The 25,299-nt window shown below is 41.3% G+C and overlaps 2 protein-coding genes across 5 annotated transcripts; one reads left to right on the top strand and one right to left on the bottom strand.

Annotated features, from left to right (window-relative positions):
• Positions 1–107: 107 nt before the first annotated feature.
• On the bottom strand, positions 108–4,338 carry SRSF2 (serine and arginine rich splicing factor 2). 4 transcript variants are annotated; one of them, XR_007629332.1, is made up of 5 exons: positions 4,160–4,338; positions 3,590–3,998; positions 2,768–3,078; positions 1,544–1,653; positions 108–1,026 (listed from the first exon to the last, which is right to left on the bottom strand). XR_007629332.1 is itself a non-coding variant. In XM_050319248.1 (4 exons), the coding sequence occupies exons 2-3, from the start codon at positions 3,949–3,951 to the stop codon at positions 2,775–2,777; spliced, it is 666 nt and encodes a 221-aa protein (XP_050175205.1). In that variant the 5' UTR covers positions 3,952–3,998; positions 4,160–4,338; the 3' UTR covers positions 108–1,653; positions 2,768–2,774. The 4 variants fall into 4 exon arrangements, 1 of the variants encoding a protein (XP_050175205.1); XR_007629333.1 differs by having other exon boundaries at positions 2,312–3,078; positions 4,160–4,328; XR_007629331.1 differs by having other exon boundaries at positions 108–1,653; positions 2,312–3,078; positions 4,160–4,328.
• Positions 4,339–6,887: 2,549 nt separating this feature from the next.
• MFSD11 (major facilitator superfamily domain containing 11) lies at positions 6,888–25,269 on the top strand. Its single transcript, XM_050319253.1, has 14 exons — positions 6,888–7,096; positions 7,311–7,481; positions 8,996–9,051; positions 10,062–10,169; positions 10,593–10,672; positions 10,771–10,867; positions 11,830–11,888; positions 13,995–14,136; positions 14,934–14,974; positions 16,097–16,162; positions 18,003–18,128; positions 19,089–19,263; positions 20,255–20,390; positions 20,896–25,269. The coding sequence occupies exons 2-14, from the start codon at positions 7,386–7,388 to the stop codon at positions 21,061–21,063; spliced, it is 1,350 nt and encodes a 449-aa protein (XP_050175210.1). The 5' UTR covers positions 6,888–7,096; positions 7,311–7,385; the 3' UTR covers positions 21,064–25,269.
• Positions 25,270–25,299: the final 30 nt, after the last annotated feature.

Here is a 25,299-nt window from a genome sequence, read left to right on the forward strand (position 1 = left end):
GGACTGAGAATTCTTCCCAAAGATCCACGTTTGTACAAAAGCCAGCCCCTTTGTTTGTAAATGAGTGTGTGCAGACTGTGCTAACCTGGAACATACAAACTCCCCAGTTTGTAGAAAAGTACTTTTAATCCTCAACAAAGCCATACTGCCAGTGTTCAGATGTTTCCATTCCCATTTAACATACATGCATAAAATTAACAAGGCATTACAATGACCCTGGACACAGGATGGTTGAAGTTACAATTCATTTGGTACCAAATCAAGAAAAATCATCACTGTAAGATCAGCCCCCATCAAGCAGCAGCCTGGGCAAGCACACAGCAATGCAATTAGTACTGCTCAGTGTGGACCTTCCACAACACCCCAGGACCTGGCTGGGTCAGTGTCCACAGCCTGGTGTGCAACACTTGCCACACAGCATCGGGTTAGTCACAATAATTAAGTTTGCCCACAGTAATTCAAAAGCAACCCCAGTGGATAAAATTTATAAGAAGTAGAATGCATTCAGTTACTATATAGAAGTTAAACATAGACAGTATAATTGCAGAAATCTTTTCAAGCTAAAAATAAGCTGACCCAAGACATTAAGTTGAGAAAAGTTAACACAGAAAAATGTTTAATATTAACTACAGAGACAGTGGGTATAGTACAGAATGTCTTAAGCAAAAAAGATACACCAATCAGTACTTACAAAGGAATGAACCATTTGTTTTTTTAACATTACATTTCTCATATGTAAGTTCATATATGTAGGTTGGTAAGTTTTACCATTCTGGAAATAATAAGGTGTGTATATCATCAGCTAGATGTGCTCACTGTATGCTCCATATTTTTTACGCAAGGCCCGGGTGACTGGAAGTGCAGTTGTCAGGCATTTTAATTAACTGGACAGCCATTTGTTTCTGCACGACAAGGCATCGTTACACAGGAGCAATCAGGAGACAACAGGAAACAGCCAAGCACTCTGCACTGCAACACGCCACCTTAACAGCTAACCAGCATTACTCAACTGCTACACAACTGCGCCTAGTGCACAAAAATACATAAGAGAAGAGATTAGAATTGAGTCTGATAAAACAATCCTTTCAAATATCAACTGTCACCTGAAAAGATTTCTACCAATTTCGAATTTGAAGATACTATCTTAATGCAAAGTTGTTTTTTCTTAAAAAAAAAAAAAAGCATTTACAGTAAGTTTTAAATTGAAGTTCTGTAGAATTTTATTTAAGGAATGAAAACAAAATTGAGAATACTTTCTGACAGTTAGCTACTCGGTATATAATGGCTGCATGATTCCTCAGTATGAAACTGGAGGCAGCAAGTTACCATCAGTTTTAATTTCCAATAGAAGTCAGCACTATATAAACAAAAACGAAGTTTTACCTCAAATATCCAAGCCAATAATGAAATCGGTAGTCGTTCACTTCACTAAATTACAAGAAATTTGAATAACAGCAACAAAATGGCACATAAAAATGTAAAATCTGCCACTTGAGGCGCAACTTAAACAAGTAAAAAGTTAGACAAAATGTTACAAAATAACCTTTTCAACAGCTGGTTGCTCGGCCAGGGTCTCTCCAATGGGCTGAAGACTCAAGCGATCTTTTCCCCCCAAAGGCGTCCTTTATGTGGGTTCTCATTTAGCTGAAGCATCTAGGTTTGAAGAAAAAAAAGTTCAGCCAGGTTTCTACCTTGTCTGTTTTGGGTGTGGATGACTTCAGGGATACTTCTAGTTGTGTTTCAACTGGCTTTGCCTAAGTTAATTAAGTTTTAGGAATTTCCACAGTGTTCCACCTCCCCCCCTTGTGTTGCTTTACTTCAGAGGCCAAATGTAAGGTTCTGTCAGAGTATTTAGTTACAAAGGAGAACAAGCAGCAGGCTGTAGATCAAGCCACCATTAACTTCAATTCAGCCTGTTCAACAATCGATTATTAAAAGTTATATAAAAGTTAACAAAGCTATTACTTCTTCATAAAGACTTAACTAAACCCTAGGTAGCATTCAAAACAGAAAACGTGACTAATTTTGCTACAATTATCTAACTCCAGAGCTAGCTTAGGCCCTTTCCTTTTAAAAAACAGGACCAAACAGTTTGAAGGGTTAAAGACACACTATCCTTTCCCCACCCGGTGTATCCTTAGATGCCTCTTCCAAGATGTCGACTTGAGGAAAAACTAGTTTCCGTGGTTTTCTCATTGCCAAGGAATTTGCCCCTTTTCTAGGACACTTATTACCTCCAGTCAGTACAACGGCCACTGAACCGATCTTCCGTTCTAAAAGGATAGTGTATCTTTAACAGTGTAAGACAAACCTGCTCCAACACACGCCCACAGAAACTGGTCCCTGGAGGATCAGCCAAATCAGTTAAAATCTGCAATACTGGCCAATATTCTTTTAGCAAACAGGAGACCGCAGCTTTAAAGGGGAAAATGCAGATGTTGGATAAATACAGTAAGAAATAGTCATTTTCATCATAGGTTGCGTCTCATACAATATTTTAATAAAACCAAGGCATTAATCTCGCAATAAAACATTTTCTCTGTTAAAAAAAAAAAAATCCGTAGAAAACCCTTCAGTAATAATTTCCCTAAACCAATAACCAAAAAGCACTGCTCAAGAAAAAAAAAAACCAAAACCAACAACTAACAGTGTGCCCCGTTAGGATTCACTTGGTTCAGGCTATTAATGCTCTAAGAACTACCCAACACCCCACCTAAGTGCTCTAATAAAGTAACATGCAACATGTGCTGATCCCGAGGTACATTACCATGTTCCTAAGAGGATACAGCTCCTTCTTCTTCCGGGGACTTGGGAGGGCTCTTTGACCTGGATCTAGAGTTGGATTCCCTCTTTGAAGCAGGGGGAGGGCTTCTAGATCTGGACCGGGATCTTGACCTGGACCGGGATCTGGAGACAGACGAGGACTTTGACTTGGATCTCCTGGCAGACCTGGACTTGGAGGTGGAGCGAGACCGAGAGCGTGTGCGAGACCGGGATTTGGATCGGCTGTAGCGGGACCGACTGCGGGATCTAGAGCGGCTCCTGCTCCTAGATCGGCTGCGACGGCGTCTTCTAGGGCTAAAACAGACCAAGAAGGGGAAGGAAAAAAAAAAAAAAAAAGTCACGTTAAAGTTGCTCACGGGCGGCGCAGATTGAAGCGAGTGCTGCGGGACAGGGAGGGCGGGACAGGACGCACGTGGGCAAGAAAATGAGCGTTACGAGGGCGCCATTGTTCAGAGCGAGTGGCCGGGGGCTAAATCTACTACAGGGCAAAAACCTTTCACTCCGAGGGGACCACACGCGCCTTCGCTACTAAAACCCTACTCCCCCCGCCCAACCCCGCCGCGAAACTCACCGGGAAAAGGACACAGAATCACAGAACCGGTGAGGCTGGCAGGGACCACAGCGGGTCATCTGGTCTTCACTCCCCGCTTAAGCAGGGTCATCCCGGAGCACACCATTATGTCACGCACTCAGCTGCCCGAGCATCCCCAATGTGGGAGACTCCACCACCTCTCTAAGCAACCAACACACAACCACGCGGCCCCCGCTACGCCCGCCGATCCGCTGCCGTAAGTTCGGTGCTCACCTGCGGCTGCGGCGGCCGTAGCCGCTGCTGCTGTACCGGCGGGGCGGCGGCCCGCGGCGGCTGTGGTGCGAGTCGGGCGGGCGGCCGTAGCGGGCCATCTGCACGCGGAGCTCCCGCCCGTCCAGCACCGCCCCGTCCATCGCGTCCATCGCGTCCTCCGCGTCCCGCTTGTCGTGGAAGCGCACGAAGGCGAAGCCGCGGCTCTCCTTGGTGTAGCGGTCCCGCGGGATGTAGACGTCGCCCACCCGGCCGTACTTCTCGAAGACCCTCCGCAGGGTGTCCGGCGAGGTGCGGTAGGTCAGGTTGTCCACCTTGAGGGACGTCATGCCCTCCACGTCGGGCGGCGGGCGGCCGTAACTCATGGCGGGCTGGAGCCCCTGAGGGGCGGCGGCGGCCGGCGAGAATAAACCTGAGGGCGATGAGGGGGGTCAGCAGCCGGCGCGGCCCTGAGGGCGACGCGCCTCACGCCGCGGGGCGAGCGCCGAGGCGGCGGCGCGGCAGAGCCCAGAAACGAGGAGAAGCGCAGCGCATAGGGGAAAAGCCGCGGGGCCCGCAGGGTGCAGCACCCACCTCAGGGTCCGAGGGGCGGCCCGAGGCCGGAGCGAAGTGCCAGGAGCGGCCGCCCCGTCCCGTCCGGTCCGGTCCCGCCGCGGCGAGGAAATGAGGGGGAACCGCCCGCGCGCGCGGCTTAACGCCACAAAATGGCCGGCGGGGCCCCGGAAGGGAAACGCGGAGCCTCCTCCCGCCCACGGCGCCTCCGCCCCGACCCCCGCGCCCTTTTTCCGTCTTTTCCCCGGGATGGTCCCGCTGGGAGCGCGGGGAACCCGCCCCTAAATTAATAATTCGCCCCTGCGTTGGAAAGCGGCCGTTAAAACGGCGCCGCCGTGACCCGGAAGAGCTCGGGGGGAGGCGGGGAATTTTTATTTTTTTTTGAACAATGTGTGTTGAAAACCGCAAGGAAAACAATAATAAAAATAAAAGGAAATAATAGCGGGGCTGTGCGTGTGTGTGTGTGTGGTGAGGGAGGAGAAGGGTGGGAAATCGCCGCAGCAGGGAAAAAAAAAAAAAGCGATGGTGAAGGGAGTCGGTTGTGGCGCGGGCGGGAGGGGACGGTTTAAAATGGCGGACGGGGGGAGCTGTGGGTGCAGAGTTGTGAGGGGCGGGTTCGGGTCGGGGCTCGGCTCCATGAGGGGAGCCGGGTCAGGGCGCTTGTCCCGGGCTCTGTGAGGGCCGTTCTACCGGGATAACTGCTCTGCGAGCTCCGTGCCCTTCCTGCTCCCGCTCCGGTGGCCGCCGTGAGGGACCAGGCGGGCCGCTGCGGGCTCTTCTTCACCTCCTGCCGGCAGCGGTGCCCGGTGAAGCCTCCTCGGTCCCTCCAGCTCTGGATGTGCCTCGGTGGATACGCAGCTTATCGGTGCCTGTGGGAGCCGAGCGAGGAAACATTAAAATCCTCCTTACACCAGCCTGCTCTGCAAACTCGTGCTGTTGGCAGCGTGTGGTGGAAACTGGAGCAGAGGAGGAGACTTGCACACTCCTTGTGTAAGGATAACAAGCAGGTTCCCAGCCTTTTGCCCAGGGAATTCTGTGAAAGCTCTTCCCCTGCCTCAAAAGTTCTTGCTGTGTCACTTCAGGCACCAAATAAAATGCCCGAACCCCATGTATGAACTGTAATACCTACTTCTCATCACACAACAGTGTTAAAAGTTTCTAGCCGTCTGCTTCATGATACTGTGTTAAAAAAAGAATAAAGAAATAAGACGGGTTTCTGCTGATTTGTTCAGTCACAGTATCGATGTGAGAAAGCAATTTCAGTATTAGGATTTAAAGTCTTAGTCTTACTGTAACTGTGTTTAATCTTTTTTTTTTTTTTTTTGCACAGAAGAAGTATAAAAGTAAGCAGTGACATTGATACAGAACCAGAAGCAACTGTTTGTTTCCTGCTAAAATGACTTAAGAAATCAAATAAACTAGTTCTAGTTTCACATTTTGTATTGCTTCATGCTTGTCCCTTTTTTTCCCCCAGAGACCTCTGATTAAAAACTTTGTGATTCATCTGCCAAAACCCTTTTTCAAATGAGAAATTTCAAGGTTACCTTTACAGTAATTTCCCTAAAACGACAGCGTGAGTTTCCTGTGTCCCTTTCTCCCAGTTCTTGTCCCCCCTTGGGCACTGCTGACCCAGGGACAGCTCCTTGTCCACCAGGACCCCCCACTCCATCCCCACAGAGCTGCTTTTCCAGCCGGTCAGTCCCAGCCTGTGCTGGAGTCTGGGGTTATTCCTTCCCAGAGGCAGGACCTGAACTTCAGACAGTTCTTCTCTGCCCACCTCTCCCACCTGTCAAGGTGTCACCTTTCAAATTTTTAAGTTTAAAACTCTCCCATTGAACCCTTTTCCCCTTTGAGCCCCCTGTTTGTTTAAACTTTTTACTGCAGGACAGCAGAGGTAAAAGGTGGTGATTTGTCATTTACTTCAATCGATTCTGCATTTCCCCCCTGTCTTTTTGGTCAGCACTAAAGTGTAGCTGATTTAGCTGAATGCTCCAATCCTGACCTGGGGGCCCAACAGAATGGACAGGAGATGTTAAGAGGAAAAAGCAGCCATTCAGTTGGGCTGATCCTCTGTCGGTTCAGCTGATGTGCTAACAGAGATCATCTCAACCTAAAGATCAATTGATCTTAAACTTGTTGTTTAGGAATCCTGTGAAGTAAAAGATCAAGGGTATCACTTCCATCCCTGGAATTGTTCAAGGCCAGGTTGGACAGAGCTTGGAGCAACCTGGGATAGGGGAGTGAAACAAGATGGGCTTTAAGGTCCCTTCCAGACAAAACCAGTCTGTGATTCCATGATTCTATAATTCTATGTAATTGCTAAACCCAAAAGCTTTTCTTTGAGACAAAGCAGGGAAAGATTATGAAGACTCTCTCCTCTCCTGAGTCACTGAGACAAGGAAAGGCAGAAGCAACAGCAGCGAGTGTGTGTGCTGGTGGCTCTGAGGTACACAGTTTCTCCAGGATGGGATTCATTTGCCCTTTGGAAATGACTTTATGTGTTTGAGTTCAGCCAATTAAAGTTTTCTTAGATAAATCTCCCCCCCCCTTTTTTTTTAATCTTCCCAGATCTTATTTAGTGGATTAAGATCATAATTTTTAAAAAATGTAGTACAAATCTTTTTATTTTAAGGACTGGGAGATTTTCACTATTTTAAGTAGGAAAAAAAAAAGTGCTTTCATAAAACTGCATTTCCCATAGTGCACAAGGGCTCTCAGTGTCAGCTGATCGAGAGGGTGAAATGTGCTTTATTTCCTGTTCAGTGCATGGAAATGACTCGTGTGTGCGAGTGGCTCATCTTTCCTTCGTCAGGTGATTGAAGGGCCGTGGACCAGATTCCGATTTCAACAATGGCAAGGAGCTGAGCTGCTCGATATTGGGAAAACTGCTTCGCGTGTGGGAAGATGATGTCATGAAATAACACCCTGCAGGCAGCTCTGTTAACTTGATGGGAACAGGTAGAGGGAATCTTGGTCTTTACCTTTCGTACTAGACCTTTCTATTTTTTTTTTTTCCAAGTTACCAATTTTGCCGTACATTATTTAAGTTACTAGATTTCTTAATTAACTGAGGGTTATTTTCTAGCAGCTAAGAAGTAGCCCTAAGTAATCATAATTTTCAAAGCTTTTTTTTTTTATTCTTTTTGCCTTTTTTTTTTTTTTTTTAAAACAGAGGTTAAGAGGAAACTTTTGAAAGAAAAAAAAGAGTTTCCAGACTTAAGCTGAGGACTTGGAGAAGAAACACAAAATGTCTTCTGAAGGAAAAAAACTTTTCAACATCATTATTTTGGGAGTCTCGTTTATGTTTATATTCACTGCTTTCCAGACATGTGGAAATATTGCGGTAGGTGTGAATTTCTAAATGTGCCACATTTCTATTACAGTTATTTATCCTGTGTTGTCTTTTGTCTACTGTAATGTTGTTTAACTTGCGATTTTCTAATGTGCAAGATACTGTGGCATTTTGTCTTCCTTTGGTTTAGTGTTAAGTAGATTAACTTGGTTAACTAAATAATTAGGCAGATTTTTTCTTTAAGATAGCATAGCTACACACACATATAACTGTGCCAGAGTGCTTAGAAAACAGAAAATTAATCTTATCAAATGTTTGAACTTTAAAATAGTGTCTCCTTTGACACTTGCAATATTAAACAATTGAATTACATTGAACCTTCCAAAGTCTATATTCCATATTCTGTATAGTCCCTTTCAAAATATTTACCTTAGTTTTTATTAACCACACAATTATCAACTGTTTTTTCCTAATCTAACATATTTTTCTGTTCTAACAAATTTGATACTGAGAGAGGGTGTGAGGATAACACCTGACAAATAGTCAGACTTGCACAATTGCTAAACTGCCAAGACACCTTGCAGCTGAAGAAGTTATTTACTGCTTTAGTATCGTGTATCTCTTTGTCTGCAGAAGCAAAATTGAGCATAACATAATCCAAATTTACTGTTACTATGTAAATTTTTAGACTCCTGCTACCAACAGACAGGCCCTTTAACTTCCTGAGTGTTGACACTGCTTTCAGTATTAGTTCTGTGCCTGAAGGCAGTCAGATTTCAACATCCTCAGGTCTTACAGCTCTGTCCTTGCATGGAAGGAGAATCCTTTCTGGGTTCAGACACATAAATGTCCTTCAATACAATATAAATAACTACTTGGGATAGTTTTGGTAAGTCACAGAGCAGTGTGATAGTGTCTGTGAGCACGTAAGTACAGCCCAGTGATCTTAGAAAGTTCTGTGATGAATGCAGCACCTCACTGAACTGGACTTTGTGATCATGCAATCATGTAGTTTATTGTCATAAAAGTCTTTACAGGTTGCTTTCAACCAGATCTGCCTGCCAGTCCAACTAATGACATGGTCTCATGATCACTAAAGCTGATTCAAGGGGAAAAAAAAAAGGAACAGGGAAATAACATGAAGCCAGAAAGAATGGAAACTCTTACCAGAAATTCACAGTTAGGTCAAGTTAAGAGTATTTTGAAACTTCTCCTTCCCCCCCCACCCCTTATTAAATTAAGATAGTCATACATATCTACCTAAGAGAGATCTTTAGTGAAACAAAAGGTCTGTAAAGTATTTTAAGGTCTCTGGTGAAATAACAATTTAATAGTAAAGTACTAATTACTGCTTCACACACAGAGGTTTCCCTGCCAAATATCTCCTGCATCTTTGTTGTGGAGGTGATGTGAGTTTTAGCTAATATTTTAAATTCTTTTAAGTACTTTGTAGAGTCTATTAATGATTAATTCTGACGTTTGTTACTGACTTCAAACTGATGCAAGTGTTTTCAAAGTATAACATAGATTCTGACATATTACAATGTATGGTTTTCTCCTCACAGCAAACAGTTATCACAAATTTAAACAACACCGACTTCCATGGCAGTGGCTACACAAGGTAATTTACAGAGATTGTAAATTATAACTTATTACTTTGCTCCTTGCAGGGTGATGCTGGTTACAGTTTCATCCAGTAGAGATATACTCTTGAGAGATTGGAGTGTTCTGCTGACTTCACAATTTATTGACATACTTAAAGCACTTTAAATAAAATAGGCTTCTCACAGCCCCGCTCTGAGTTATTTCTAGTTGAACTACAGATCTGCTTTGCATGTTTTCCTAGTAGGGAGAAAAACCACCCTCATCACATTCTCAGCATTTTATCTTAGGAGATGAAGAAGTTGGAAGTTTAAAAATAAAAGAACCTGCTCAGTCAGGCCTTGGTTGTTTGCCCTTGTACACACCTCTGTGTGTTTGTGTAGAACAGGTGGTGTGGATCAGCTCCCAGGAAACACTGCAATGTAGATGTGAAAGGAGAAGTCAGAGAGACTGAAGCAAAGCCATAAAAAGCCATTCTCTTTGTTGCACTGGCACAGCCAAACCTACCAGGCACGATCAGGAGCCTTTTGTATGCCAAATGAATTCTGTCACGTAGAAAAACCTGATTGCTGCTTTGAAGGGTTTGCTGTCTTAGTTTAAACTGAAAATACAACTGGCACGAAATGTATCTACAGAACTTCTGTGGTGTGTTTGGCAGAAAATGAAAACCTCAGTCTTAGACAAATGAGGTATCTGAAACATTCTCCTCTAGAAGTACAGGGTACAATTTGCAGTAACTGTTGTTAAGGCAGTTTGACAAGTGCATGTTTTAAATTACCAGACATGCTTGCCTGGAATAGTTTGGGACTCTACTCAGCAACCCAGGAAACACTCCTGTATTCCCATACGGAGTACAGTGGGTGAAGGGAACAGAAGAAAGGGAGGAAAGGTTTGACCATGGAACTTCTGTGGAGTTACTTGACTTGTGTATGTGCTTAACTGGATATTTTGAAATCCACTGATCACTTTTAAATGCAATGATACCCTATATTTTAAGTACTTAATCATCCTTGTTGTTTATTTATGCAGCATGTCCATTATTTATGGAGTATTATCTGCATCAAATCTTATATCACCTTCAGTGGTTGCAATAGTAGGACCTCAATTCTCCATGGTTGTTAGTGGCATATTTTACAGGTAAGTATTAATTTTGAATTTTGGGCTGCTTCTTTTGAAGAAATTAATTTCTTTAATTTTTTTCTCACACCTAGGGCTATTGTGCCATACATGAAATTGTACTGGCTATGAAAAGCATCTCACAGAGGCACTGTAGATCTGTAGCTGCAGAGTATTTCAGCCTACTGAAAACAGCACATTTTATTCCACAGCACTTCCAGACATTGCTGACTGTGGAGTTCAGGTTGTGGTCTCAGATTAATGACCACATAAGAAAACCTCTATGTGCTTAGTAGAGTAAGATTTTTCATATACAACCTAACCTGTTTTCCAGTGCCTCTTAGGAGAGAGTGGTTGATTTAGAAGCAGCTCAGTGAGGTATCTGATTGTGGTAGAGCACTGTCCACTTTAAGTCTGTATTCAATAAACTTTGTTCTATTCTAGCCTATACATTGCAGTCTTTATCCAACCTACTACCTGGGCTTTCTACACTGCTTCTGTTTTTATTGGCATTGCAGCTGCTGGTAAGGATTGTTCTTACTCTGCTGACTATTTTTTATGATATTTGAATATACCTCTAAAATATTTTTATTTCCTGAGCAATATATTCTGTCTGTTCCAGTCCTCTGGACAGCACAGGGAAATTGCTTGACTGTAAATTCTGATGAAAACACCATTGGAAGGAACAGTGGAGTATTTTGGGCGCTTCTACAGTTCAGGTAAGGTTTATTTGTTAATTTTTTTTTTTTTTTTTTTTTGGTTGTGTACACATTCTACTTCTTACATCCTTTTATAAGTGGGAGACTGCATCCAGAAATACTCCACTGGTACCTTGCTGTCAGGGAACTGAACGTTTCTATTGCTGTTCTGCATTACAGAGCAGTGAATAATAATATCCAGTGGATACTGGAAGTCTCTGCTCTTGAGGTGCTAAAAAGATCCATTTCTGTTAGGAGAACATTTGACATCTGTAACAGCAATCCTGTTGATTGTGGAGAGCTGTGTTAATTTGTGACAGGTTCCTGAGTTCACTAATGAGCCCTAATGGTCCTGAGCAGCCTCACCTGGCACCTCCACCCCACCCTTCCCATGGGCTCAGGAGCCCTAATTTAAACTCAACCTGGGGGAATTGGCTCTTCTGGAGCTGGGATGGAGGAACAGGAGGGTCTTCAGCTCAGTTGTAGCTGTGCCTTTGCTTTGGTGAGGTTAAAGAGGATTGGTTTGAAACAGATAAAAGTGCTTCTTTGTACAATGGGTGATTAAACTTCTGGAGCTTGCTGCCACAGGAGGGTGTGGAGTTGGATGGTGTCAGCAAGATCAAAAAGAAACCCAGCAAATTCATGGGAGACAGGTTCACAAGTGGTTCCTGAAGAGGGATCCCTTTTACCCACCCCGCTGTGATACAGCAGTTCTGGATACTGGGAGGTAACAAGGGGAATGAATTTCAGGAATACTTAGGCTGGTGAGCCTGCACTAGATGGCATTGCTAATGCTGCTGTGGGGACAGAATCCTGGATTCTAAAACATCAGCCTGAACCAGGGGCATGCTGGTTCTGTTCCTTAAGTTTTCTCTTCCAGAATTAACACATTGGTATGTTCTCAGAGTAGCAACTTCCACAAACCCAACCTTAATCTTACTATGAAAAATGCACCTCATCTTGGTTGTTCTTTTTGTTTACAGCTTGTTTTTTGGAAACCTCTATATATACTTTGCCTGGCGAGGAAAAACTCACATATCAGGTGAGTACTGCTTGTTTATATGGGAGGCCATCCTTTAAAATATGGTAGCATGAATAAACAGATCAAATGATGATCTAGAAAGTGGCACAAAGCTTTTACAATAGCAGGCATTTCTTTCCCTCAGTTTATTGTTAGATAGTCTCTTTTGGAGTATGATTTTGATACAGTATCTCTTGGCACTCACAGCCCTTGTACTCTGTGTGTTGTTTTCCTGCTGAAATGCACTTTGAGTACCTTTTTTTAGGGTATTGTTTACAAAATTCTTCAGAATGCATGTTGATAATAAGATTTTCCACAACAGCCACTCTGGGATTTTCCCTGTGCAGGCACACTTAGGCCAAAACACACCTGTGTGGGAGGAAAGCTCTTCTGGCTGTATATTTAATATTATACATACTATCCCTATCTAAAGTAAGTTCCTTGTGTAGGGAGTCCTTCTAAATCATGTTGGAGACTGATTAACCTGTGAAATAAAGGCAAACCGTCCCAATTTGCTTCATTGTGCTGGCACAAAGCAGTGAGGGAAGACAGAGGCTGAGATGTGCAGCTGGGCTGAGAAAGGGGCTGCTGGTGTCTAAACTGGCAGCACTGCTGGCAGAGGGAATAAAGAACTCTGTCTTCCTTTCTTGGCATAGTTTATGAAGACTAACTTCCTAATGGGATTGTAATTAATACTTTACTTTTTCCATTTGTTACTGTGCTAGACTGGTAAAGAGCAATAATTGGGGAATAGGGGTCTTAAGTAATACTATTAAGAAGCTTGACAGGGGTTGAGACTCAGTGTTTTAAAGCATAGATTTCTGGCAACTGTTTAAGCCAGGCACGTGTGGATATTCACTATGAAAATTGCAGTGGTGAAAACAGAGCACAGGCTAAGATTTTAATTACCAAAGATGAGCTCTTGGAGGAAAACAATGTTCTGTAAATAAAGAAGTTTCATTGTCCTGTTCCATAACAACTGAGAATTTCCCTTACTGCAGTCCTAAAGTAAAATATCTACTACAATGGTCAATTCTTTTAACAGATGAGGATGCTTCTGCTTTAGTCAATCAGGAATATAATGTTGGCTTTAAAATTATGATTATTAGGCCTCAGAAATACTGCCCCATTGAGATGAACAGTCCACTTCTTCCTTGTGCTAGATCTATCTTTTCAGGTTCTCCTGAAAAGTAGCACAGCAAAGGTTAATTTTACAGGTCATCTTCTGCATTCCCTCACCTTTAGCACAAAGGTTTAAGTGTTATTAAAAGTACTGGGGACACTTTGAACCTGGAGGCCCTGAAATTCTGTGCATTCTAAATTTCATTGCTCTTGCCAGCCACAGAATGGGGCAATTAACTGTTACATTTTCCTCCATCTTTAAATGCCTTGAGGTTCCCCTTTATTGAAAAAATTGCTGTCAAAAGGTTTAACAGCATTTAAAAATCCATTCTTCCTTTTACTACCTATATACAGATATTACAGACTGTTCAGGGCGCGAAGCACTTTCTCCTTTTGATCTGTAATCACACACAAGTTATTTTTTGATCCATTTTGCATTTGCCATTAAGCTGAAGGGGAAATAAATACAAGCACAGGCAATACCTTCAGAGTCATATAGTAGTTAAATCACAAATATTTGCTGTTTCTTGGGGGTTTTTTCCCCTGCTTAGTATTGGTAAATGAGAGTAACTTCTGTATTAAATGTGTCTGTGCCAGACAAGTTGGTTGGTGCATAGGGCAGCAGTTGCTTTTTTTTTTTTTTGAGAGATCTGAAGGGTTTTAGGTTGTTTATGTTCCACTCTGAATTATGTAAGTCTTCAAAGATGTGCTTTCTTCTGCTAATAATTGATGCCCTTCCTTTAATTGGCTCCTGCTCGGTCATAGCCTTTGCATGGCAGAAAATGCGAGGGACGCTTTAATGTGCTGATACTTTATTAGCACCATAAAACTTGAGGCAGGAATTTGCCAGCAGCTGGGTACCTTTTGCTCCATGTTGAAGGTAAGTTAGAGAATGGGTGTGTGTTAAACACTGTAGTATGTCTGTATTAGTTGTTTGGAGGCAGCTGACTTGGTTTGATTTGCTTTCTGCACATCTGGTTACGACTCTTGTTTGTTTTCCCACAGAGAGCGATCGCAGAACTGTCTTCATTGCTCTGACTGTTATCAGTCTTGTGGGCACAGTTCTGTTCTTTCTGATTAGGAAACAAGAGGACACAAAAGCTCCAGGGGATGAAGATTCTACTAATGAAATCCTGGGGGAGAGCTCGTGAGTGCTTATGGCAATAACATGCTGTCACATCTCCTTGTTTGCGCTCCTGCTCCGCAGTGGAACGCTGTGCAGCGACTTCCCCCTCTGTGCTGGCAACATGAATGTTATCAACAACCTGTAGAATGTACAGATTTAGTAGGAAATGTCTGTTCTTTAACAAGTGAGAATTACTGTTCTTTAGATGGCTTGTTCTCAAGGGTGGAGTACTGCACGTTAAGTTTTTCCTTTAATAAGTAAGTGCCTTGGGAAAGATACCTTTCACTTCTCAACTGATCATTATTAAACACTTATCTGCCTTTCTTGCCCTCATCAGCCCAGTTTGAAGTCTGGAATAAGCAGAAATTACTCCTTTGTTATGGGTTTTTACAAACTGGAACATGTTTTTCCTGTCTTCTCTATATATGCCACCCTAATAAATACATTAAAGATGACAGATACAGATTCTGTGGAGTTTTGCCTGAGGCATCAGCTTAAATATTTTTGCTTTATTTAAAGAACAAGGCAAAAGTTAGAAAAAACCATCAATAATTATGCCCTTGGAAAAAATGTTGGAAGCTAAAGATGCTCAGAAGAAATGCCTGTTAAGCAGGCATTCACCAGTGCAGACAGCAAATACATTTTGTGGTTAGTAGTTTAGATCTCAGAAACTTTTAAGGATATATTGGTATATTCCAGTGTATAGTGCTGGGCTAGAAAATGGACAGAAGGTTTAAAAAAAATGAAGGTGCCTTCCAGCATAGGAGTACAATGTGGTTGTTCTTTTTCCATCTTGACCAAGTCATTTGTTTACCCAGGTCTGCACGAATCAAAATGATGAGAGCAGTGGCTGCCTTCAGTAAGTACATTTCCACATAAAATACTGGGATATCCTTCCCAGCTGCCCATGGTTCTGCTGATAATGTGGTCATGGAAAAATCATTTTGAACAAAAATTTTTGAACAAGGAATGTTTTGAGAGTGTGTTTCAGTTATTCTAGTTTGAATATAAACCTTCAGGGATGGTCTGCTTGGAAAAAGGACTCTCAGATGGCAGTGGGCTCCAGCCCAGGGATGACAGCTCACACAGGGACACAGGGCTGAGTTCTGAGCCTGACAAATTCAGATGTCTGTGTGAGCATCTTGTCAATTTGAACCTATCCAAAATGGAGCTTGGAAGTGGAAAAGCTTGGGAACCAGTGTGGGGAAATTAGTGTGGATGTGGGGTTGGTGTAAGCTGGCTCCCTGCACTTCACCAAAGCTCCTTTCAGGTGACCATGGGACAAACAAAGCTTGACTGAAAGCAAAAAGAAAAGACTTCACTTCAATCATGTACTGATATAGTCCAGGAAAAATTTGAAGTGTTCCTTTGATGAAGTTTCAGATCCAAGCTGCTTTTCAACAGCTTCCTTCCACAGACCAAGGCAAAAAGAACAGATCACCACTGGGAAAGCCCCCGTGTGAAAGATTAAAAACTAAAAACCAACAAACACAACAAGATAAAAAGTTACAGGTTGTTTTATTTTGTCACCGATTGATACCAGTTAACAATTTAGAACTAGAGCATCTGTAGTTTCCTTTAAGTTTGATGTTCTGCCTGGGACTGTTAAGGTTGTTTGGAGAATGTGGGGATGTTCACTGAGGATTTATTTCAGGAGACAATTGCCATGAGCTGGGAGAGAATACAAAAATACAATGAGCGGAAAATTGCCTGTTAATTGAAAACTGTATCTCCTCTTTACTGTTTCCCCAGTTGCATTTCTTACAAAAATGACTTTTGGATGACACATTTCTTCTAGATGGCATGTCAGGGTTGGTTTATTTAGCACTCTCATTACTGTAATAAACAGTAAATAAAATTGTAATGCACAGTTTATATAATTCAACCCTCTTTTTGTTTAAGCAAAGGGCAAAAGAAAGTGTAGATTATCTCAGTAGTATTATCAGAAGTTAATCTAATTTCCATCATTGTTTCTTTACAGAGAAATCTATTACACTGAGCTTCACCAAAGAGATGCTGCTTCTCAGTGTCACAACAGCCTACACAGGTATGGAGCCATCAGTGTATCATCATGGAGAGTGTCAGGGCATTGGCTGGAATTTTAGGGAAAATTTACACAGCTGGCTTTTATGTGATTTGATATTACACTACCAGTAGTTTGTGGGTTGTTTAATACAATTGTGTGAAAATAATGTTTGTACATCATACCTTCATTAAGATGTGGGAGACTGCTGATGGCCTTCATTTTAGTCTTGGTTTTATGGGGAACAAGCTTAGCCATTTTCAGCCATTTTTGTCATTAGTATTTGCTGTGACAAGAGTTTTCCTTCTTTTTAGCAACTTTTAGTTAAACTCGGTCTGCTGTCATTAGACCAAGATATGAGTTGTAAATGAAAAACGAAGTTATTTTTGCCATAAACTAAAGCAATTCTTCTGCAAAAATACCATCAAATGTTCAGAAATGTTTCTGAGATCGTTGAATCGATTTTTGTAGGGTTTCTTGCTCTTTATTTGGCCTCAGATATAGTTTTGCTCATGATCAAATTAGGTTTTTGGAGGAATAAATGCATTTTCAGAACCTCAGTTCTGAGTCACCATTATGCAAAATTGTCAGATCCTGTAGGTGAAAAGAAAAAATTAGATGTGAACAAACTATAAACAGTGCCCAAACATCTGCTGAAGTTTGCACTCAGTTCCTGGAAGAGAAATAGCATTAGCAGCTCTGCAGTTGAGTTGCTCCAACCACTAATCTGAGTTACAAGTTACTTCACACAGTTGTGTTAAGCCAGATTAACTCACTTGAATTCCTCCTGGGTGTTCAGTGCAGTGGGAATGTGGAGCAGGATGACAAGGGGAGGGAGTCACTCAGGTTTTCCCTGAGTGTTCTGAAATTCAGTTTTACAGGTGGCATAAAAATAAATCACTCCAGATTGGGGAAAAAATGGCTGCTGCCATCTGGTGGCTCAATATTGCCAAGATTGCCTCTTTTTGTAGCAAAATACAAAATCCCAAAAGGCCAACAAAGGCTTTTGTTCCAGAACTGATGGTTGGGTTAAGACTGCTCCAAGTCCACCCGAATTTCGAAGCTGTGCAGTTCGTCTGCTGTGTTGGGTGGCTTGGAAATGCACACCAGGATATGCTGGAGCCATAATTTTGCTGTAGCAAAAGGCCAAGGAGATACATTAGAAACAGTTTATTGTGAGCTGTTTTGCTCTGTTTAGGCAGAACACTTTGCATTGTTTTAAATACACTTCTTTTATTAAGGGGCTGGTATTTTTATGCTGGTGGTTGCTTATAGTGATGTTAGTTGGACTGTGCTGTGTCACCTTCCCTCACATTAATGGCAATAGAAAGAAGGAAGGATCTTAAACAAACAGCAGTTCTTTCTCAGTTTAAATTCATTATGTATGTGTAGAAAAGTCAGTTTTAAGAATCTTAGCATCTTATTAATTTTTGGGGATGCAGAGTCTTTCTTAGGAATGTCATAATTTGGGAGAAAAAATCTTATACTGAAATTGTGCTTTATCTCTGAAGTGTTATTTCACATGGCACTTCTCACTTGGATGAAATTCCAAAGTTCTGGAAAAGTTTTCAAGAACTTTGCTGTTTATAAGCTGTTTAGAGGGATTGTGTCAACAGCACTGGGAACTGAGCCTGAGTGACACCAATTAGTGAAACTGTTTTTTCTAATGTGGTTTTTGTAAGGTGGCATTGGAGAATATAATAATCACAAGGTTTAAAATTCCCTGTTTGCTTCTGTTACGCAGACTTCATTTAAGTTTATTCTTTGAAAGATACCTGAGGGGAAAAGAGCCTTTAGACATAAAGAATTTTGTCATGAGTTTCATAATAGTTCATCTGTCAATTCTGTTTGGTTTCCTTCAAAGGTTTGGAACTAACATTCTTTTCTGGAGTGTATGGAACATGCATTGGTGCTGTGAATAGATTTGGCAGTGAAGAGAAAAGCCTTATTGGTCTTTCTGGTATTTTTATTGGTGTTGGAGAAATCTTGGGTGAGTCTAAATTTGCTACCTTTTGACCAAAAGAAAAAAAGGATTAGAGTGATGCAATTATTCAAATTGGCTTTTTGTGTTGAACTGAATAGTGTGTTTTCAAGCTTCCAGCCACGATTATGTGAACAAAAAATGAAATAGTAGAAATGTAATTGGCAATGTGGTTCCTTATTGCACTGTGAATTATACCTTGCACTGTGTAAAGTGGGTGCAGACCAGCATGTGAAATCCTGCTGCCTGTGAATCCTAACATTCTGCATTCTCTTTGGATTAGTGTGGAGAAATACACAAGACTTAAAATGCAAGAAACAGTAGCCTGCACTGTTATTAGGGAGCTGACAACCGTTTTGCTATTTAAATGTTGTTTTTAAATAGTGTTATGTTTACATTTTTATTGCTTGAGTGATATAGAATCTTCTAATTTTTAAATAAATTGCTGCCCTAAGGATTTCTTTGTTGCAAAAAATGAACTTGTGTTAAATAAGAAGTGATATTTAAATCAAATTGGATACAGGGAAGGCTCGTTAAGGAAATATTTCTCTTTTTTTCTGTGAACTCAAGAACTGTGGTGTTTGACAAAAAACCCACTGTCTGTTCATCAGCATCTTAAATCCATAGAATTGCAGGCTTTTGCAATTAGGAGCTAAGCACAAGGTTGTCCAATTTCACTTAGTACTGTTTCAGTGCTGGAGTAAAGTAATTGTTAAAAGGCGAAGTGTTTTCATCAGCAACCATCTGATAAATCTCCTGCTCCCACTTCTCAGACACCTGTGACAGCCCTGAGCTCATCCCATGTGGCAAACAGGGCTTGGGAGATCCTTGGGGCTCTTTCCGTGTTTGATCTTTGCAGTTCTCCAGTATGGTCACATTTATAATTCAAACTGTCAGAATTTCAAGTTTTGTTCTGTTCTCTAAATCTCCAGTCCTGATCCAGTCATCCAATCTCTTCTGCTCCTGCAGGTGGAGGGATCTTTGGTCTGCTGAGCAAGAACAGTCGCTTTGGCAGGAACCCAGTGGTGATGCTGGGCATCCTTGTCCACTTCATAGCCTTCTATTTGATTTTTTTCAACATGCCAAATGACGCCCCTATTGCTCCCATGGAAGGAACAGATCAAATGGCTTATATGATTCCAAGGTGTGTGAGCTTTCTCCTCTGGCTGGTTGTGTATAAACAGCTTCTTTCTCCACAGACAGTCCCTTGAAGTTGTTTTTTTCTGTGCAGTGACTAACTCCACAGAAAAAGCTTCCAGGAAATTTGGGTTTTATTAAAGATAGGTATCCTACCAGCCTGCACCCAATTTAGGAACTTAAATAGCATAAGAATAAAAAGCCTGAGGATGACTGGCAGCAGTTCTGCCACTTGACAGCTGATGTTTGACATGCAGCACAATAGTGAGACCAGCAGCTATTGCAGTCGGTGTTAAGAATTCAGTCTATCTTAAAACAGTCTTGGGCTCAGTTTTACTACATCAGGGAGCCCCAGCCTTGCCCTGTTGCACCCATTTCCAAAGTCTTTCAATGTTTATTGTCAAATTCTAATTGATCTAACTGAAGCCATGCCATGCCTGTCTCTTATAATAATTGGGGAAGAATATGGGGAAGTTTATTATCTCCCCATTGCAACTGTCTTTTGAGGTGTATTCTTGCCAATTTGTGTGAAAAATACGATGTTTTCAGTTTGTGCAGAGCCAGTGATTAAGCTGGAATTCTAAGCATTTGTGCCTGTGCAGGTGACTGGTCTTAACTGGGGTATTTTTCTACAAAATGAATTGGTATTTCTCTAATATTCCTGCAGCTTAAGAATTCACCCTGTGTCTCAGATTTTAATCACTGCTGCGTGGGGTTTGTGGCTCCAAGCACCAAAATAAGTTCTTTTCCTGATTCTCATTCAGTGTGAATTGACTGCAGGTTAACAGTAACAGAAGTCTTAGCATTCCAGAAAGTAAAAGCTGATGAAACTATTCTTTTTGCCAAGCCAGGCATTCCCAGTTCTTTTCCAGTGAAATTAAAAGTTTGATACCTTTCCATTCTCAAGTTCCAAATAAATCTGCCAGAAACAGTTTGTGTATAGATGTGTGAGCTGTTTGAACAAATGGTTTCTAAACTGGAATCACCTTCTCCTTCAGCAAAGAGGTGGCCATGCTCTGCAGCTTCCTGCTGGGGCTGGGGGACAGCTGCTTTAACACCCAGCTCCTCAGTATTTTAGGATTCCTATATTCAGAAGACAGTGCTCCTGCCTTTGCCATCTTTAAGTTTGTTCAGGTAATAATTAACAATCTCTTGAAACGTTTTGAACTGTTGGGGTGTTACTGAAATACTGGGTTGGGCTTTTTAATGAGCTGAGAAAAATGATGTTGTTTCTGCAAAGTATTTCATCCTCACTTTTGGTGTAAAGTAGTTTGTGGTGCTGGAAACAGTTTTCCTGGACTGTGATCTTAGAGCTTTGGCTGTGTTGTTTCTAGACCAACTGGTTTGAGGTACCAGAGAGCTGCACTTGCAAAGCTCCAAACACTTTTGAGTTTGGTGTTAATTTTCTGCAGTAATTGCTGTTTAAATAACAAGTGAAAACTAGATCTGTTGTGTATGACATCAAGACATACACTGGGGTGTAATGAAGCCTTAAGATTGTCTATCTCCTACAGCAGGATTCTGCTGAGAGCTGCACGTTAAACTCCTGTCAGTTTGATAATCTTTGTGTAGTAACATCAGCCTGGAATCTCCACTGATAATTTTTTTTACTTTGTGTTTTTTTTTTTTTCCCTCTCAGTCCATCTGTGCTGCAGTTGCCTATTTCTACAGCAACTACTTCCTTCTGCAGTGGCAGCTCCTGATCATGGTGATCGTGGGATTCTTTGGAACAATTACCTTCTTCACAGTGGAGTGGGAAGCAGCAGCAGCTCAGGCTGCCCGTGGCTCAGACTACAGCAGCATCTGATCCTGATAACCATGGCTGGTCTGATAGAAGGCACAGCACAGGCATGTTTTTTGGGAAGTGATGTGAAAAGGTGGAGAAGGTCAATCCGCTGCAGAGATGGAGGAAGCTGCTACAAAATCGCCATCAGTCCAACTGAATGTGAAATAGGAGGGGAAAAACGCCAAATTTGAAATGCCTTTTTTCTTTTTCTTGCTTTACTCAACCAAGCATGGTATAAGTGTTCTAAAAAACCTGATATTAAGCATTGAAAGGAAATATATAGATCCATGTGTAGAACAATTCTGCTCTGAGATGTACCTTTCAGAATGTAATTGCCTAATTTCACTCTACCATGCACTACAGGATTAGTTTTGTTTTCTGCCCCCTAAATTATTTTTCCTGTCCTCTGGTTCTGCAGACACATGAGTTCTGGTATTGAATGAGTGATGTTTTTATAAGGTAGATTATATCACAGATTGTCTGCACAACTGAGAAATCAATTTGGCATTGACTTTTTCAACAATTAGATACGCTCAAGTATTTCCGTGGGAAATGTTGCCTTATTTTGTATCACTCAGCTGCTTGTTTCCCAACAATTTGTTTATTAATCTGTTTCATGTGCCTAAGTTTTCAGATCTGTGGGGGGTTTTGTTTGCTTGTGTTTTCTTTTGCTTCATGCTTTTTTGTTTTTGTTTTGTTTTGGGTTTTTTTTTTGTAAGAAAATGAATCAGGTTATAGTGTGACAGGAAAGATTTTACAAGAATTTAAAGATATTACCCTTAGCCATCTTAAGGATGGGATCCCAAGGCCTGTGAATTATTGATAGTTGAAAACAGCCTCGTGGCTCAGTATCTCAGAATTGAACTGTGTTGGGAAAGGTGCTGAAACTTCCTCAGGGCTGTGCAATATGAAAGACCACAATCCATGGCTTCCCTCACTGACTCCCAGATAGTTCTTTTGGGTTCAGCAGAGTTTTTATCATAAAATGATGAAAGTCTGTGATGGGAGCATTGTCTGAGATAACTTTTTAAAAAGTACCAATAGACTCAGAATGTGAACACTCAGAATAATCTTGCAGTGTTTATTCTACTGCATGGGCTGAAAACACATGAAATGCTTGTCCTAAGTTGCTTTATTCAGTGTATTTTGGGAAGATTGTACTGTAATCTTACTCCACCAAATATGAAAACAAAATTTACTAGCATAGTAACTAAATTTTAATCCAAAACTGTTGTAGATGATATAACAGGCAGTGAATGCAGCTCACCCTGACTTTGCATGGCTCTGTAGTGCTTGCAGTGATGTTTCTGTCTGGTGGGCAAACAAGATGCACCTGAGAGCAGGGCTGGAACACTGAGAAGGTGTTTTTAGACACTCCATGTAGCTATTTTTAGAAAAGTACCACTAACCACCCTTTTTTAATGCACAGTCAGGATGATGTTGTCTTTAAAGACGAGTTAAAGTCGACTCACTGTGTGTCAGGAGCTCCCCTGTGTCATAACTAGGTAGGTGTACCCAAGGTCAAACTTGGTGAGGGAGGGTGGCATCTCCTGTGACATTTGCTGTCACTTTTGCTCTCAAAGAGCAGTGACACAACTCCTGTGAAGCACAGAGTTGTGAAGCACAGCAAAACAGCCGAGGGGCATCATTTTACAGGGCCATTTACAGAAAGGGATTTTTAAATTCACTGCAGGTTGTTTTTTTACTGTGAGATCAGTAAGGTGTTAATGGGAGGACAAGAGGGCACCTGAACATCCAGCAAGCAAAAGAAACCTTTGAGGACAGGCAGGAGAGAAAGCCTTTGTGTATTCCTGGGAGATTTAATGAATGATGTAAAAGAGAATGAGACAGAACATGCATTGGAGCGAGGGGTTGCTGAAGCCATTCCAATTTGTCAGGCAAACTGAAAAGGCTTTCAGAATTGAATCAATATCTGATTAATGTGACCAGCAGCATACTGAAGCCTCTCTCACCCACTCCTGTTATCCTGTAACTTGAAGTCTACTATTTTTAATATACTGAGCACTATAAGGGTAGAGATGATAGGATGCTGCCAGTGATTAAAATTCTCTTGTTGCTACACATTTATATTTTCTCCAAAGTACCAAACAGGATAAATAGTTTTTTTCAGATAGGAAATTACTTTTTTTTTTCCCCTCCAAATACTTTTCTGGGACCTGTTTTTCCTTATATATCAACAAGAACAGAAAGACTTAAAAGTCTCCAAAGGAGCAGTTTTGTTTTACAGTATATTTGGGGAAAGAATTATTCTTGGGTCTTGTGATGAGAGTAATTAAATGCTTTTAAAACAATGTCATTTAATTGTAAGTAGGTTATGGCTCTCATGAGCTTGCTTTTTAAACTGATTCCTTTTAATTGTGAACTTCTGTGATGTTCATTTACCATATAAATTACATGGACTATTTTATTAGAAATCAAAAATTTGCTAAGTTTATGTGGTTTCAAAAACCATTTTGAAGTCAACTTAGAGGGACAGTAATGAACTAGGAATGTGGGTTTTTACTACCTTTGTGAATCTGATGTTTAACTTTTTTTTTCCCTATTCTTTTTCTCTGTTCTGGCCTGACTCAGTATCGGGCAATGTTGGAAGGCTGCTCAGAACTATTTATTGGGTCATTAAAGGGAAGTCTTCTTTTGTGACAAGTTTTACAAGAAGTCACGAAATTCTCAAAACTGTATCATGGATAACTGTTCTTTTTTACTATTAACTTTGTAAGTATTGCTTTTGACATTTTGACCTGAAGAGACAGGTTTCAGTTACTCAAGCTGCTGCTGCTGTGACTGCTTTCCACTTATTCATATTTCTTTGGTTTGTCAAGAGGTGAAAAATCCTTTGGAATACACACAGTTGTTAGTTTGGTTTAAATCTTTGGTGCAGCAATATAAAGAACAGGAATGCTGACATCCATTTCTGATTCCATCTCTGAATCTGTTTATCAGCACTTGCCAACCAGGAGGCTGCACCCCCTTCATTTCACCTCAGTGGCCTTGTAATGTGAATCTGAATTGGGAGCTTGCTGTTAAATTAAGTGGGATTTGAAAAACTGGTTTTTTTTCTGTATCTGTGGTATTGTGGGTTTGTTTTATATCAGTGATTTTATCTTTTTAAGCAAAATGACACATTTAAGTTTGGGTTTACTATAAAGACCTCTTTTTTTTTTTTCCCCCCCTTCATCCTATTAGGTTGTTACTAAGGTTTAATATCGTGACATATCACACCCCCAAGTTTTTCAAACAGATGCTAAAGAGGAAATGAAAACTTATATTCTTGACATTCGAGTGCCAAAGAAGCTGCTAAAAAATTAGTCTTTAATCAGTATCATATAAACATATCTGTATTTTTGTCTTGTCAGTTGAGTTTCATCTCTGATACATGACTGTATGGAAAGAGATATTTCTACACCTGTAGACCTTCTGTGTGTTAATTTGATTAGGTACAACCTATGTTGTCAAGTTGAGATAAGGAAGAGAACCATTTATAAAATGTCATTTATAAATAATTCTAGTCTATAATTTTTGTGCAGACAGTGCTAAACTCAACAGGGATATTTTAAAAAAAACCAAACCATTGAACAACCAACCCCCCCAAACCCGTTAAGCTTTACCAAGGATATATTAAAAGATAGGGAAATTTAGATGGAGCTGAAATCGGGAAGTTTGCTGCTTAACAAGGTCCTTGCCCTTCTGATATGACCAGGCTGGTTCAGAAGTGAGGCTGAGATTCCTGTAGTTTTCACAGATAAATTCAGAAAGGTGCCTTGGTAAGTTTAACTCCAGAGATTGTACCACAGAGAAGCACTAATGGGAGAGGGGGGAAAATATCCTTGAAGTTCGATAGAGAGCAAATCTGGGAGTGAGAATTGGTCTCAGTGGGCACATAAAGAGGGTGCTTTGCTCATTTGAGTTTAGGCAGTGACTCAATTTCTATTTAGTTCGTTCCTCTCTGTTAAGTTGATTATTTCAGCTGGTGAGGGCGTTCCCCCAAGCCCTCCTTTTGTTTACATTTTGACACTGCCCAGAAGTCCAAATGATTGAAGCTTTTTTTTTTTTTTACCTTAACGAAAGGTGTCTTTGGGTTCGAATGGGTGTTAATTGAGAGCAGGCTCACACAATGATTATCCCTAATGAAAACGCTGATTTCAACTGAGTGTACCGACTGTTTCTTTTCATGGTCACAGCCATGCAAATAAAAGTGAATTACAGACATTGTTTTTGTTAATAGGCTTGTTAAGCTGT

Source organism: Myiozetetes cayanensis, unplaced genomic scaffold (assembly GCF_022539395.1).
Source record: "Myiozetetes cayanensis isolate MyiCay16 unplaced genomic scaffold, myiCay2020 scf22, whole genome shotgun sequence".
Taxonomy (NCBI): domain Eukaryota; kingdom Metazoa; phylum Chordata; class Aves; order Passeriformes; family Tyrannidae; genus Myiozetetes; species Myiozetetes cayanensis.

Bases quoted from the DNA above. Each gene is read 5' to 3' on its own strand.
- SRSF2 (XM_050319248.1), bottom strand. From the start codon at position 3,951: ATGAGTTACGGCCGCCCGCCGCCCGACGTGGAGGGCATGACGTCCCTC. The intron at 3,079-3,589 runs GTGAGCACCGAA...GGTCTGTTTTAG, and splicing joins TACGGCCGCCGCAGCCGCAG to CCCTAGAAGACGCCGTCGCA.
- MFSD11 (XM_050319253.1), top strand. From the start codon at position 7,386: ATGTCTTCTGAAGGAAAAAAACTTTTCAACATCATTATTTTGGGAGTC. The intron at 10,868-11,829 runs GTAAGGTTTATT...TTTTGTTTACAG, and splicing joins TGGGCGCTTCTACAGTTCAG to CTTGTTTTTTGGAAACCTCT. The intron at 20,391-20,895 runs GTAATAATTAAC...TTTCCCTCTCAG, and splicing joins CCATCTTTAAGTTTGTTCAG to TCCATCTGTGCTGCAGTTGC.